Source organism: Perissodus microlepis, chromosome 18 (genome assembly GCF_051167445.1).
Source record: "Perissodus microlepis isolate ML-2025 ecotype Zambia chromosome 18, ASM5116744v1, whole genome shotgun sequence".
Lineage (NCBI taxonomy): Eukaryota > Metazoa > Chordata > Actinopteri > Cichliformes > Cichlidae > Perissodus > Perissodus microlepis.
Window position 1 is genome coordinate 1,083,831 of NC_140478.1, and position 16,170 is coordinate 1,100,000.

At 41.9% G+C, this 16,170-nt stretch overlaps 1 protein-coding gene across 3 annotated transcripts in view; it reads right to left on the minus strand.

Annotated features, from left to right (window-relative positions):
- Window positions 1-682: 682 nt before the first annotated feature.
- The window catches only part of LOC146366444 (uncharacterized), a 28,446-nt gene continuing 12,958 nt past the window's right edge, over window positions 683-16,170 (minus strand). The window contains exons 1-4 of one of the 3 annotated variants that reach the window (XM_084911246.1): window positions 15,571-16,170; window positions 15,322-15,493; window positions 8,378-8,728; window positions 683-7,010 (exon numbers count right to left, since the gene is read on the minus strand). The exon at window positions 15,571-16,170 is cut by the window's right edge and continues 185 nt beyond it. In XM_084911246.1, the coding sequence (XP_084767372.1) occupies window positions 5,485-7,010; window positions 8,378-8,728; window positions 15,322-15,493; window positions 15,571-15,579 (2,058 nt within the window). In that variant the 5' untranslated portion in view covers window positions 15,580-16,170 and the 3' untranslated portion in view covers window positions 683-5,484. The remainder of the gene's footprint in view (window positions 7,011-8,377; window positions 8,729-15,321; window positions 15,494-15,570) is intronic. The other 2 variants (XM_084911250.1, XM_084911247.1) reach the window with 2 other exon arrangements.

Genomic DNA, 16,170 nt, shown 5'->3' on the forward strand with positions numbered 1-16,170 from the left:
CCTGGTGGTGTGGATCAGTGAATCTATGTCTCGTTCACTCTTGGCATACAGCTTGATGTCATCCATGTACAGGAGGTGGCTGACAACTGCTTCATTCCATAGTCGATATCCGTAACCAGTCTTGTTAATGATCTCACTGAGGGGGTTCAGGCCTATGCAGAACAGCAGTGGGGACAGAGCATGTCCTTGGTAGATCCCGCACTTGATGGTGACTTGTGCTATGGGTCTTGAAGATTCCATAGGTCCCTCATCCTATTAATGACTGTGCCACATTGCAACAATAATGTTGCAAATTCTGTTTATTCAAAGTGTCTTTACTGCCTTCTTCTTAAATAAGAAAAAACATCTGCTGTTACAGATGAGAAAGCACTTTATACAATGTTTTAACCTACACCTCGCACAATGTCTCAAGACATCTTACGATTGCTCACTTTGAGACCAAGAGTTTAATGAAATGAACCAAATTTATTCTATAATACTGTCTGGAACGTAACCTTTCAGAAGGTGAGTTGTGATATTAAAAAGTCCCTGCATGTTATAAATGAACTGTTCCTCATTTTAAAAAGAATTTGAATGTCCCTGTCTGGGACCCATTGAAGACTAATTGCTTGCAGCTTCAAAATGTAGTATGTTCTTATTTATAGTATGATATCGTATAATATAGTATGTTATTCTTACATAATTTCTTTATGAATATTTATTGTTAGAATACATATTTTGGATCACAAAAACAAGTACTGAACACTTTGTACTATATCATCATTTAGTTATGATGATGCTCATTGTTACAATAGTCATTTTCATATACATTTCCTAAACATCATTTTGAATTCGTATTGGAAAGACTCATTTTGGAAAGCCTTATAAAAAAAAACAAAAAAACATTTGTACTTCACTTATATAGCACGCTTGACAATACTGCAGATAATGTTTACACATCTTCAGTATGCTAGCCTCACACTGAAACACAGTTTATACAATTGAACAGATACAAAATGAAACAGGTTCTAAAACATTAAAGTCTAGTTAAGTTATCAGGGAGAAGTCTATGGTTTCTTTGCATCATAATTCAAACACTACTGAGGTAGAAAGAAAATTACCAGATTTAGACAGTTACATCTCTGACATGTATTGACAAAAAATACACTTCTGGTATTTTGTACATGCCATTTTTCAATAAAAATAACATTCAAAAAGTTTGTTTTGCTCTCATAAAGAAAACAAATCCTAAATGTCATGCAGTCATGCAGATGCATGCCATAAGTTGAAGAACTCTCACTCTGTTCTCAATTTTATTATACAGCCAAATTTCCATCATTACTGAAAAAAAATAAAAAAAAATTGGGGGTTATTAACTCCAGGACTTACATTGCCGGTAACCTGGTAATAGATTATAGTAGCGAAAACAAGTCTCCTAGGACAACATTTTAAGTTAAAGTTTAGACCTGTTAACACACACACACACAAGCTTCTTTATATTTTGTTTACAAGTAAGGCAAAAACAAAGTCTTTAGGAAAAGTTCTCCAGGCTGCTTGAACAGCTTTCAAAAGCTTTTCTTTTGATGTTGGCTGCCTTTTGTTTCATTTGCTGTCAACACAATCCCTGGATTCTGGGATTGTGCTCCACTGTGTGCTAACCAGGTATGGTTTTATTGGTTTATTGACTGGTTTGGAATCACCGAGCCTCATTTACAAACAGTGCAAATGCACAATTTTTTACAGGAAAATCTGTGATTTATCAATATTTTCATAACTGAATTTCTTTGTATTTTGCAAACAAATGTTGTAACCCCTCTGACCATGGATAACAAACAAATCACAGCCTGGCTGCTGTAGGAATTTGAATTTGCTACAAATAACAATAAAAAACCCCCAATTATTATAGCCTTATTTACAGTTTTCCAAATGATCATATACCACAAAATAAATAGCACAGGTAAAGAAAACAAAAACACTAAATGAAAACAGTGTATTCAGTGCATGTATAAACTGACAGCTTAGAGTACTCAGCCTTCTTGGAGTACCTGGGTGTGGTGCTTGAGGGTCGTCCTACTGCGAGACTGCAATGCTCATGTGAGCAACGAAAGTGAGACCTGGAGGGGCGTGACTGGGAGGAATGGCCTGCCAGATCTGAACCTGAGCGGTGTTCAATTCAATTAAATTCAATTTTATTCATACAGCGCCAAAACACAACAGTCACCTCAAAGCGTTTTATATTCCAAGGTAGACCCTACAATAAGTGTTATGTTGACTTCTGTGCAAATAACAATTTGTCCATAACAAACACAATGTTTGAACATAAGGACGGACTGTGGCACCAGGACACCCTAGGCCGCAGGTCGATGATTGACTTTGTAATCCTATCATCAGGGTGGCTGTAGCTCAGGCGGTAGAGCAGGTCATCTACTGATCGGAAGGTTGGTGGTTTGATTCCTGGCTGCCAAATATCCTTGGGCAAGATACTAACCTTCATAAGCCGATGGATTCATTGGTGTATGAAGGTGTGTGAATGTTAGTTAGAAAGCACTTAGAAAATGTGTTTGTGTGAATGCTTTACAAGTTGCGTAAAGCGCTTTGAGTCCTCGGAAGAGTAGAAAAGCACTATATAAGAACCAGTCCATTTACCATCTTTGGCTATATGTTCTGGACACTCAGGTGAAGAGAGGCACTGATCACCACCTGGTGAGTTGGATCAAGTGGTGGAGGAGATCTGTGGGGCACATGAATATATAGTGATGTTGTGCTGGGAATGCCACATCTTCAACTCCCACATTGGGCAGAACTTTGACAGCATTCCAAAGGATGCTGGGGAGAAGAAGGAGGAGTCCTATTGGGATTGATTACCCTGTGGGACTTTGGATTTAATTTTTTTGATTGATTCGTACCAACGGGCCAAGTGGAAAAACTGGACCAGTTCTTTATCCTCTCAAGGATCTGCCCCAGGGCAGCTGTGGCTACAACTGTAGCTTGCCTTCACCAGTGAATGAATGTGAGAGTGAATGAATAGATGTATTGTAAAGTGCTTTGAGGGGTCCCGAAAAGCGCTATATAAATGCAATCCATTATTATTATTATTATTATTAAGGATACTTGAGGGTGCATGGGAGTTTGCCCAACCAGTCTACATGTGTTTTGTGGACCTGGAGAAGGCATTTGACTGTTTCTTAGTGTTGTGTGGGAGGTGCTTCAGGAATAAGCGGTGTCTGGCCTGTTGCTATTAGCCATTCAGTCCTTATACGACTTGCAATTGCGCGGTCCACATTGCCGGCAATAAATCAGACTTGTTCTCAGTGGGTGTTGGAGGGTGTTGCCAGAGCTGCAATTTTTCAATGATTCTAGTCATAATTTTTATGAACAGAATTTCTAGGAATAGCCAAGTGGCAGAAGGCTTCCACTTGTGCGGCCTCAGAATCTCATTCTGCTTTTGCAGATAATGTGGTTCTGCTGGATTCATCAGGTGGGGGCCTCCAGCCTGCACCGGAGCGGTTTGCAGTTGAATGTGAAGCAGTGGAAATGAGAATCAGCACCTCCAAATCCGAGGCCATGGTCCTCAGCTGGAAAGGGTGGATTGCCCACTCTGCCCCAAGGAGAGAAGTATTGAAGTCTTGGGGAGAGGGGAAAATGAGATTGACAGACAGATTGGTGCTGCGGCTGCAGTGATGTGGACGCTGTACCGGTTTGTAATGGTCTGCATCCCTAACCCTCAACTATGGTCACAAGCTTTGATGGCGGAATAAGCTTTCTCCAAAGGGTGGCTGGCTTCTCCCTTAGAGAAAGGGTGAAGAGTCTGGCCATCCGGGAGGGACTCAGAGTAAAGCTGCTACACCTCCATATTGAAAGGCGGCAGTTCAGGTGGTAAGGGCAGCTGACAAGAATGCCCCCTGGGCGCCTCCTTGGTGAGGCAGAGGGGCAGACCCAGGAATCCTAAAGAGATTAGGAGGAGGAGGCTGGGGAGAGGGAGCTGCTGCCCCCCGCGACCCTGGATAAGCGCAAACAAACAAACAAAAAATATATGGATGCAAAGAGGTGTGGGAGTCAACCTTCATCCACTCATTTTCTTCCACTTATGTGGGACAGGGTCATGGGGCAGAGGCCTAAGCAGAGCAGCCTAGACCTCCCTCAATCCTGCTACCTCCTCCAGCTTATTTGAGGGAACACCAAACCTGTCTTTACCACAACAGAGTGGCGGGGAGCATCCACAGCCTCATCTATTAATTTAAAAATATTCCATTAATCTATGTTTTATTGTTTCTTAAATGTTCTTATTTTTCCACTGAAAATGACTTCTACCATTGCTGGATGTGATCATTTACAATATATATGTTTTTGGTACTACACCCTTGATGCTGAAGAATCTGGATTTTCTGTTTTCATTGCAGTGAGCTTCTCATATGAGGCTGACAGATTACTCCATGTGGTCCTTGTCCTCCCTCTGTTAGTCATAGCACCTTTTTCAAATTTTCTTTCTTACTTGAGCGACAGTAAGTGTTTCAGGGGAAATGAACTCCTGCATTTCAGACTCAGTATCGCTTTTTATTTATTTTTAAAAAGTCATCACTCCTGTGGAAACACTTTGGAAAGCTTCCACCTTGGACCTCAGACATTATTTAATTTTGTGCAGTCACACTTTCTCCTTATTTCCTGCCTAGAGGTGCAGGCTTCTCTCTTTACCACATCATCACCACTTTCTCCACTTTATCTGGAGGGAAATGTGTCCTTATGTAGAAAATTGGGGCGGGTCAGTCTGCAGATAGTATGCAAACTGTATGGAGATTCTACAAGGTTGTTGATTCCGAACACTTCAGATTTATTAACATAAGCAGTAAGAACTAAATAGGCCGGTTGTATGTTTTATAAATCCAACAATAATTTTGCTTGGGAACAATTTTTTTTTATTTATTTTTTTTTTCACAGAGTAATTCTACGTAAACATTAGTAAATGAGGCCCAGTGTCATGCTGACACTTTATAGCTTTACAGATGCACAGACACTTCTTTAATAGGTTCATAATTTCATCAGTTTTGACAAGACTGCCAACATCAGTGGCTGAAATGCAGCCCCAAACCAAAACAGAGTCCCCACTGTGTTTAACGATGGCTGTAAAACACTCACCGTTGTCTCTTCTTGACCTTCTTCATACACTCTAGCAAGCTGAATTTTTCACATTTGGACCTATCGCTCCATAAGACGTGGAGGATTTTCTCCCCGCTTCCCTTCCATTGGCTTCTTGACACATTTCCTGTTTCTGACGATGCATCTCTCCCCGACCATTTCTTAATAACATGTGACATAATTATTTGAATACAATTTCTCTTTGCCATGTGATTTGTATCAAGGTTTCAGTGACAATTACTTTGACATCTTCCACATTTTGCAGTTTTATATGCTTTGACAATGGTGGCATTAAACCTCATGGAATGAACCTCTTCTTGCAGGTTTTACAAACATACTTCCTCTCACTTGTGCAACTTCTTGTGTACACTGTCAGTCACTACTTTGACCACATCTTGTTGTAGTTTTGCTAAATTTCACCCCCTCACCCATGTGGATTCTTGTGTGATCCGTCACAGAACTGAAACCTTTGCCAGGAGATTTGCAAAGCTGCTGCCTCTCAGCTGTGTGATTTTTCACGTGAACACTCCCACCACTTTGAGTAAAAACTTCTCCAAATGTTTTGCAAGAACTCTCACTTGTGTGAGACCCCATGTGGACAGTCAAATGACTATTTTGACTGAAAGTCTTACCACAAGTTTTGCAAGAATATGGCCTCTCACCTGTGTGAGTTCTCATGTGGACATTCAAATGACTGTTCTGACTGAAGCTTTTACCACAGGTTACACAGGAATAGGGCTTATCACCTGTGTGAGTCCTTATGTGGACAGTTAAATCCCTCATTTGGCCAAAACCTTTTCCACATGTTTTACAAGAATACGGCTTCTCACCTGTGTGAGTTCTTGTGTGCCTTTGCAACTTTGATAAGCAGGTAAATTTTTTCCCACATGCGTTGCATTGATAAGGCTTTATACGTGTATGAGTTTTCATGTGGGCAGTCAAATTACCGCTTTGTGTAAATCTTTTTCCACACGTGGCACAAGAATATGGCTTCTCACCTGTGTGAAACCTAACATGACGTATCAAATTTGAAGCGTCCCTAAACGGTTTCCCACAGATTTTGCAGGGATAGGGCTTTTCACCTGTGTGGGTTCTCATGTGGTTCAGTACTTTGTCACGTCTTCTGAAATTTTTCCCACATGCTTCACAAGAATATGGCTTTTCACCCGTGTGAGTGCTTATGTGGCTCTTCAACTTTTCCAAGCGGATAAATCTTTTTCCACAAGTGTTGCAGTGGTAAGGTTTTATACCTGTATGCGTCGCCATGTGCACAGTTAAATTGCCTTTATGATAAAATCGCTTCCCACAAGTTTCGCAAGAATGTCGCTTCTCACCTGTGTGATATCTAATGTGACATATCAGATTTGATCTGTCACTAAATGCTTTCCCACAGATGTTACAGGCAAAAGGCTTTTCACCGGTGTGAGTTCTTATATGGACCAACAAGTTATCCTTTCTCCTGAATTTTTTCCCACATGCGTCGCAAGAGAAAGGCTTCTCACCTGTGTGAATGCTCGTGTGTACTTTCAATGTTGACACGTATTTAAATCTCTTCCCGCAGGTGTTACAAGAATATGGTTTCTCATCTGTTCTTCCCTGGCATAGAGAGTCGTGAGAAAGGAGCTGGCTGTTTGGCTCTTCTTTACAGGAACTCTGTTCCTCAAAAACTGAAGAGATCATGAAGGGATTGGTTTGCTGCTCCAGTACAAGCTGCTCTCCCTCCAGTACAAGCTGCTCTCCCTCCAGTACAAGCTGCTCTCCCTCCTGATTTGTGAAGAGTTCCTCCTCTTCCTCTTTTATTTGTAGAAGTCCTAGGTCCTGCTGGTTCAGACCAGATTTATTCTCCAGGTTAAAGAGCCATTTGTCATCGAAAATGTCCTCCTTGCATGCATAGTGGTCTAAAGGAATAAAGGGACACATAAAAACATTACTACTGTGATGAGAGGTAAATACACCAATAATGACCTTAGACATTGTTGTATTTGGTGTATGATATTGTGACTTTTTTTCTATCAGTTCACCATCTAAATGTATTTGCTTCCACCAATTTGTGTGTATGCAGGTGAGGCTGACAGCCGAGGCTTGTGCGTTAATAAACACAAGCCTGCAGTCCGCGAGTCCTCTGTTGGGATAGTATGAGTACTATGAGGTAATTAAGATATAATGGGGCCTGATGATTCAAGACTTCGTAGGTGAGAAGAAGGATTTTAAATTCAATTATGGATTTAATAGGTAGTCAGTAAGGACAACCCAGCATGGGAGAAATAGTTCCTATTTCTAGTTCCTGTTAGTGCTGCTGTACATTTGCTGCAGTGTCTTAGATCCACTTATGCTTTTCTGGGAGCCTTTAAAATAGCCAACAACAAGGAGTCAATATAGTTCAGCCTTGAAGTAACAAATGTGTGGTGTAGTTTTTCACCATCACCATTAACTCGGACATTAAAGGACATATGCTGGTTAAAAATGACTCCGAGACTCTTTAGTGTTTCTGGAGTCGTTGTGTTAAACCAGAGTAAACGTCATGTTTCTAAAGCTCCATTTTGTCTGAATTTAGGAGAAAAACAATTACTGGACATGCAGACCGTTATGTCTTTCAGACAAACCTGCAGTTTAACTGATTTCTGTTATCAGGTCTCATTTTTAAAAATAAATAGGTAGGCTGGAAATCAATCTGCAATGACCTGAGGCAGCTTTATCAACTAAAGGCTTTGAAAGTAATGGTTAATTTACAGCAGCATAAAAACCCGTGGTACATAATGTTTTTAACACTGATAAAATTATCACTTTTAATATCAATGCATTGTATTTCTATTGGGTCTAATAGACACACTGATGGTTTGGAAAGACTGAAAGAAGCAGTCTAAATAAAAATCAGTGGATGTTTAAGTTGAATACTTGAAGATGGATCTCATGGATGGATGTGATCGTTTCCTCTCTTGAATGGCTAAATTCTTTTGCTTGTGAAGAATTTTATGAAGTCATGACTACTTAAAGTTAATAGGTTATTGGGCTGTGCAGAGCTCTGACTGTCAGCATAGCTACGGTGCAGAAAAGAGGAGAGAAGTGGTTTTTATTAGTCAGCGAGTTTTTGTTAGAAAGGAACAAACTATTTTTCCAGGACAAACTCTAAGTTAGAGTTATCTCCATGAAGGCATGTGTTGGTGAGTTATATGAAGGAAATATCAGCCAAACTGCTTTGATTTGCCATTTTCTTTTTTTTCAGTAGTAATGTTACATTCACTCTGACGAATGGGAACATTGTAACCTTTGTTTCTGTGTTGTCTCTTCTTTGGCTTCAGCTTTGTGCTGGTGTCCACACGGTTGTCTACTTCCTGGTAATGATTCTTAGATCCAGGAGAGCTGTGACAGATGAACTGGTCAGAACATATTTTGGGTTCATTATCATCACTTTCCTCATTAGTGCAAGGCACCATGAAGGTGTCAGTTTCCTGCTTCAGTAAAAGCTGCTCTTCATTCTCAGTGAAGCAGTGTTCCTCGTGTTCCTCTTTAATCGGCAGAGGAACCGTTTCCTCGTGGTCCAAACTGGAGATGCTCTCCTCATTGCAGAGCTGCTGGTCTGTGAGAACGTCCGTATTGTAGACATGTTGTGGGAGATCTTCAGAAAAAAGAAATAAAAAGGTACACATGACAAAGGTTACTCCTGTGATCATTGGACATTCAAGTTAGTGACAGAAACAGGTTTCTTTGTGATAAAACAACAATAAAAATGCTAAATTTAAGGCTCTACAGTGAGAGCATGCTGCTCACACCGTTTCATCATTTGTTGGACAGCTTTAATTGAAGCGGCTTTTTAAAAATGTACATTAACCATCAATTTCTGTTCTCAAACTGATCTCCCTGTTGGAGCTCAGTGTGTGGGGAGTAATTTTTTTCCTTGTCTTTCTTCATGTTGTGCATTTTCTATGGTTTCGCTTTGGCTCACTGCTCGTGTGGTCGAGCAGCCAGTGCTACCTAGCCTGACCTGTCTCCCCAATGTGATGTTTGTGTATTGTATGTACAGGGAGTGCAGAATTATTAGGCAAATGAGTATTTTGTCCACATCATCCTCTGCATGCATGTTGTCTTACTCCAAGCTGTATAGGCTCGAAAGCCTACTACCAATTAAGCATATTAGGTGATGTGCATCTCTGTAATGAGAAGGGGTGTGGTCTAATGACATCAACACCCTATATCAGGTGTGCATAATTATTAGGCAACGTCCTTTCCTTTGGCAAAATGCGTCAAAAGAAGGACTTGACAGGCTCAGAAAAGTCAAAAATAGTGAGATATCTTGCAGAGGGATGCAGCAGTCTCAAAATTGCAAAGCTTCTGAAGCGTGATCATCGAACAATCAAGCGTTTCATTCAAAATAGTCAACAGGGTCGCAAGAAGCGTGTGGAAAAACCAAGGCGCCAAATAACTGCCCATGAACTGAGAAAAGTCAAGTGTGCAGCTGCCAAGATGCCACTTGCCACCAGTTTGGCCATATTTCAGAGCTGCAACATCACTGGAGTGCCCAAGAGCACAAGGTGTGCAATACTCAGAGACATGGCCAAGGTAAGAAAGGCTGAAAGACGACCACCACTGAACAAGACACACAAGCTGAAACGTCAAGACTGGGCCAAGAAATATCTCAAGACTGGTTTTTCTAAGGTTTTATGGACTGATGAAATGAGAGTGAGTCTTGATGGGCCAGATGGATGGGCCCGTGGCTGGATTGGTAAAGGGCAGAGAGCTCCAGTCCGACTCAGACGCCAGCAAGGTGGAGGTGGAGTACTGGTTTGGGCTGGTATCATCAAAGATGAGCTTGTGGGGCCTTTTCGGGTTGAGGATGGAGTCAAGCTCAACTCCCAGTCCTACTGCCAGTTTCTGGAAGACACCTTCTTCAAGCAGTGGTACAGGAAGAAGTCTGCATCCTTCAAGAAAAACATGATTTTCATGCAGGACAATGCTACATCACACGCGTCCAAGTACTCCACAGCGTGGCTGGCAAGAAAGGGTATAAAAGAAGAAAAACTAATGACATGGCCACCTTGTTCACCTGATCTGAGCCCTATTGAGAACCTGTGGTCCATCATCAAATGTGAGATTTACAAGGAGGGAAAACGGTACACCTCTCTGAACAGTGTCTGGGAGGCTGTGGTTACTGCTGCACGCAATGTTGATGGTGAACAGATCAAAACACGGACAGAATCCATGGATGGCAGGCTTTTGAGTGTCCTTGCAAAGAAAGGTGGCTATATTGGTCGCTGATTTGTTTTTGTTTTGTTTTTGAATGTCAGAAATGTATATTTGTGAATGTGGAGATGTTATATTGGTTTCACTGGTAAAAATAAATCATTGAAATGGGTATATATTTGTTTTTTGTTAAGTTGCCTAATAATTATGCACAGTAATAGTCACCTGCACACACAGATATCCCCCTAAAATAGCTAAAACTAAAAACAAACTAAAAACTACTTCCAAAAGCATTCAGCTTTGATATTAATGAGTTTTTTGGGTTCATTGAGAACATGGTTGTTGTTCAATAATAAAATTATTCCTCAAAAATACAACTTGCCTAATAATTCTGCACTCCCTGTATGGTCGGCAAGGTATCATCTACCTTAATTGCCCCTTGGGGATAAATAAAGTCTCTCTGACTGAAATACAGATCTTTTTGTTCTTGTCCTCCATTTTTAGCCTAAATTAATTGGACAAATTTTCAAGAAATCTTTTTGATACTTGATGAAAATCGTTTGCAGTGAATGTCTAAAGTCCAAGAACTTCTCAAAGGATTACGAATTCACAAACAGGCTGCTCCTGGTTCCAGGTATTAGCCTTAGCACCAGTCTGCGGGCCTCTCTTGCTCGTGTTGTTGGTCCTTGAGCCGCCAAGTTGAAACATACAAAGAGCTGAAGTGAACCCGAGGGTTAAAAACAATGAGGTGGTCACTGGTTTTCCCACGGGGGTGAGACCTCCTGTGTTCCCTCTGTCCGACACAAACGTGGGCCTCTTTGCAGGAAGTACAACATTTTGTCCTTTAATAAAATTAATCACAGAAGATTTTTTTAGACTACTGTTAAAATCCAGTTCTTTAAAGTATCAAGTCCAGTGTTTATTAATAAAACTGGTGTTAAGACATCATCATGTTGAAATTATAATTAAGTGTAACTTGAAAATAAGCTGAAGTTATTACTGGAATGATCTGACAGGTCAAAATATGCCTGTTTAGTTTATTTAGCTTCGCTCATGTTTCCCTGGATAAGCTGGTGGAGCCGGTGAGAGGAAGGTCTGAGCATCCCTGCTGCTGCACCCACTACCTGACGTCAGGTCAGTGGAAGGAAGCAGCTGGATGATTTCTTATTTAAATGGTTTTTCGAACAGCATGCATCAATCATAACATACAGCACGATGTGCCACACGCTTCAAATGTTATTTGTTGTCATATTTTAGTAATATGCAAACATCTTTTGTAGTAACATGTTTTCATGTTTGACATCAGTTTATTGTGTGTTTTTCCTCTTGGGTGTCTGTCTGCAGTATAGTGTGTAATGCTCATAATGCACAATGCCAGGTATGAAGAATGTGATTAGTTGTTCAAATGTTATTAGTTTTTTGGCATGTTTACTTAACGGTTTTTCAAATGTAACATAATATCTGAGTGTTTCTTAGTTTTAGACGAGTTAGTCTGTTTTTCTTTTCTTAATCGCTTAAGACGTCAGGAACATCCCTGGCTTCCAGTGGAGAGCTGTGTTTATGAAAAATCCAATATCACTCTTATTACCTTGGTGTGTTTCTGACTCTCCTCAGAGCACACGCTCCTCTTACAATTAGTTTCAGCAAAATTGTAAATCAAGTAGGAAAATTACATTTATGGAATTGACAGAGTCTAGACATTATTTTATCGGCAGTCCTCTAATGACCCGTTTTCTGAAAGGCACCATGTGGTTGCTTTGTTTAGTGCCATGTCGCACATTCACAGCTCCCACAAAGCTCACCCTGAACTCACCCCACAACAGCTGATTAAAGTCACCCACCCATATCTACACTGCTCTAATACACTTCACATTTGGATGGCTGCTAGGTTAAAACAGGGTTTGGAAAAACATTCCTCTTCTGGTACAGCATTGGACTGAAAATGATTTTAAAATCAGCCAGTGGCCAAAGAACAAAAAAATATATCGCAGTAGGTGAAACTGTGGCCTCTCCTATGCAAAGTATACATAAACCCTGAGCAGGTTAAGACTTTTGCACAATATTGAGTTTTTATACTTTACTAGTCTTTGTAGCCGGGAATCGGTCCGCCAGGACCTTCGCTCCTGGCCGCCGCCTAACTCGCATTGCACCAGACCCCTATGGTGCCTCCTGCGGGTGGTGGGCCTGCAGGAAGATGGGCCCATGTCCCCTTTTCGGGCTGTGTCCGGCCGGGCCACCAGACGCTCGCCCTCGGGCACCCTCCCCCGGGCCTGGCTCCAGGGCGGGGCCCCGGTAACCCTATCCCGGGCAGGGTGAACTGTTCCCTCAATGGTCTTTTCATAGGGGTCTTCTGAATCGCTCTTTGTCTGGAGTGCCCACTCCGGGTCAGGGATGAGTTCCTGCCCCAAGTGGAGGAGTTTAAGTATCTCTGGGTCTTGTTCACAAGTGATGGGAGAAGGGAGCCGGAGATCGACAGACGGATTGGTGCTGCGGCTGCAGTGATGCGGACACTGTACCGGTCCGTCGTGGTGAAGAGAGAGCTGAGTGTAAAAGCGAAGCTCTCAATTTACCGGTCGATCTACGTCCCTACCCTCACCTATGGTCACGAGCTGTGGGTAGTGACCGAAAGAACAAGATCGCGGATACAAGGAGCGGAAATAAGCTTCCTCCGAAGGGTGGCTGGCCTCTCCCTTAGAGATAGGGTGAGAAGTTCGGCCATTCGGGAGGGGCTCAGAGTAGAGCCGCTGCTCCTCCACATCGAAAGGAGCCAGCCGAGTAGTTTGGGCATCTGACAAGGATGGCTCCTGGGCGCCTCCTGGGCGAGGTTTTCCGAGCATGTCCCACCGGGAGGAGGCCCCGGGGTAGACCCAGGACACGCTGGAGATTATCTCTCTCAGCTGGCCTGGGAACGGCTTGGTGTTCCCCAGATAAGCTGGAGGAGGTGGCTGGGGAGAGGGAGGTCTGGGCTTCTCTGCTTAGGCTGCTGCCCCCGCGACCCGGCTCCGGAGAAGCGGAAGAAGATGGATGGATATATTTTACCAGGTGAAAATATTTAAGAATGAAAGCTCTCAAAGAGAACATCCCAACAATCATCCTCCATGGAGCAAGCATTTAGGTATTCGTGCACTACACGAGTAGTTACCTGCACGAGTAGGTTTTTTTTGAAGAAAGCACCATCTGTTGTTGACACTCAGCAAAGCGGTGTGTTTATAGTGGACACTGAGCTGCAGCCACCCACTGAGTAATTGTATTAACTCAATTATAAAACATCATCGTTGCAAACTCTTTGCTTCAGTGCTTCATTTAATGCATGACTCTGTAGCACTCACCCATATCTTCAACTGAAAATAGACCTGCAGGGCTCTAGAGTGCAACCAAATCTCTGATTGTTCGCATTTGGGGGGTTAGCGTCCAGAGATAGTCAGGGGTGGGACCTCTGCGATTGGCCGTGGTCCTGTAATTGTCCCTTAGTCCTTCGTGTGTACGTTTGAAAGTGCAGGCACATAGAGAGAGGTGAGTAGCTTGAATAAAGCGATATCGATTCATTAAATCCTGAATCGACTTTTAAATATAAATGTATTTTGCCAGAAACGCCGGAATCTCATGAGAGCAGGAAAACGGATTCTGCACAAAGCCATAAACACAGAGCGGACCCGACACATCAAAATCAGCTTTCTCTTTCTCAGCTTTCTCACCCGACGGCACGTACACGAACACGCCGTCGGGGCTGAAAGCCGACAGCTCGCTGACTCTGAGATTTAAGATTCCTTAAATAATGTTTTATTAATAAAAGAAATCCTGTCCACCCAACACCAACATATCTCAGACATCTTCAGGCTCTCTGCCCTTGGTGTGTTTTGGACCAGCACCTGTGACATCAGTACTTGGCAATGTTCCCTGTAATGTTTCATGTGTCTGAGCGAACACACAAACTCCCTGAGCGTCCCTTGGACCATTGTGAGCAACAGCAGACGTGTGCACTGTGGTCACACCAGCATCGAATCCATCCAAGTTACATGGTTTATTAAAATAATCAAATTACAGCATTTACATTTATGTTAGACTACTTTTAATTAACTGCTTTAGCCCACTTACAATGAAAATTAAAAAAATCTTGTTCATGACCTGTGTAGCATGTTAACACTATTGAAAGTAAAAATAACTTGAACTCCAATTTTGAAAACACAACTTTCTTTTTTTCTTTTAAGATAAGAGAAGATAAGATAAAACTTTATTAATCCCTCGTGGGTTCCTCTGGGAAATTCGGATTCCAAAAAAGCACAGCACCAACAGAAGTTACAGAATATTATATATATATATATATATATATATATATATACACACACACACACATACATACACACACATATATAAATACAAAGACATATATAGATAAAATATACAAAGGGGATAAATAGAATAAATAGGAATAAAATAAAAATACAAGTGAATTGCACATTTCAAGTATGGAGTCTATTGCACCGTTGACTATTAAGTATGGAGTCTATTGCACCGTTGACTATTAAGCTCTGACTTGTATTATGAGTATGAGTCTGTGGTCTGGGAGAGAGTCCTGTAACTCTCTGGCTGTGTCCCAATTCAGGGTCTGCACGCTTGAAGTACGCATTTTAAGTAGGGATGGGTATTGATAAGATTTTCACGATTCCGATTCCATTTTCGATTCTGTTTAACGATTCGATCCTTTATCGATTCTCTTATCGATTCTTTTTAAAAAAGGAGAACACTAAGGTCGAATAGCTTAGAACTTTGTTTTATATCTTCTCTTTGAACAAGATAGAAATTTAGGAGTAACATGGCCTTACAAACCCAGCAGTGAGATCTTAAGAGATCCACAGCCTGCGGCTCTTCAATGGGGTGTCACAGGGTCCCCAGGAAAAAAAATTGTAAATGTAAAATAATAAAATAAATATTCTTCTGTAGCAATAACAAAGTATAACGTAAATTATTCTGTAGCAATTACACAAGAATATCCAGTAATGTCCCTGCCTACAATTAAACACATTCACTTACCGAAAATCGGGGCATCTGCTGTAGCAAATGGGTGCAAGCCTTTGACCACAAACTTAGTCACTGCTCGGTGACATTCGTCTATCCTGGCCTGAAAGGAGACGCTACCAGTAGACTGCAGCGAGAACTGCCAGCATCTGAGGCAGCCAGACTCTGTCTGTCTCATCATGGTCACCTAGATGCACAGTAATGGCAGGTTTTGTAATAAGGCAGATCGCGCTAACATAATATGCACTGTTGTTGATTATTTACCTGCCGCATTAACGGGAGAGGACGTGCAAACGTTACCGCTGCTGCTGGGTTGAGATTCACGAGTCCGGAGCGGAATTAAAAACACGACATTCATTTAAGGTTATCGTGTGTTTTGTGAGCAAATGCTTTTGCATATTCGTAGTGTTTCCTCCCTTAAATGAAATATCTACTTTGCAAGTATTGCAAGTTGCCCTGTTGTCATCCCTTCTCAAAAAGTATAACCAAACTTTTGAGCGTTTGAGCCGCCATGTTTCCTGCCAGGTAAATGACGCTCCGCAACGTGGTGACGTCATTCGGGGAAACTGGAATCGATAAGGGAATCGTTTGCAAAAATGGCAAACAATTCCAAGGAATTGAAACAGTGGGAACCGGTTCTCAACAAGAACCGGTTTTCGATACCCATCCCTAATTTTAAGTGCGATTACGTCACCGCCACGCGATGACGGCTGTCCCAATTCGAAGTGTACTTCAAATGCATACTCCAAATGCGCCGTCGATTTCCCCAAATATCAAGCGTGGTCCGGTGCACGCTTCGTGGTCCCATATATCCCACAATTCATAGCGCGGCGGTGGGTGTGGATAATTTTGCCGCAAAATACG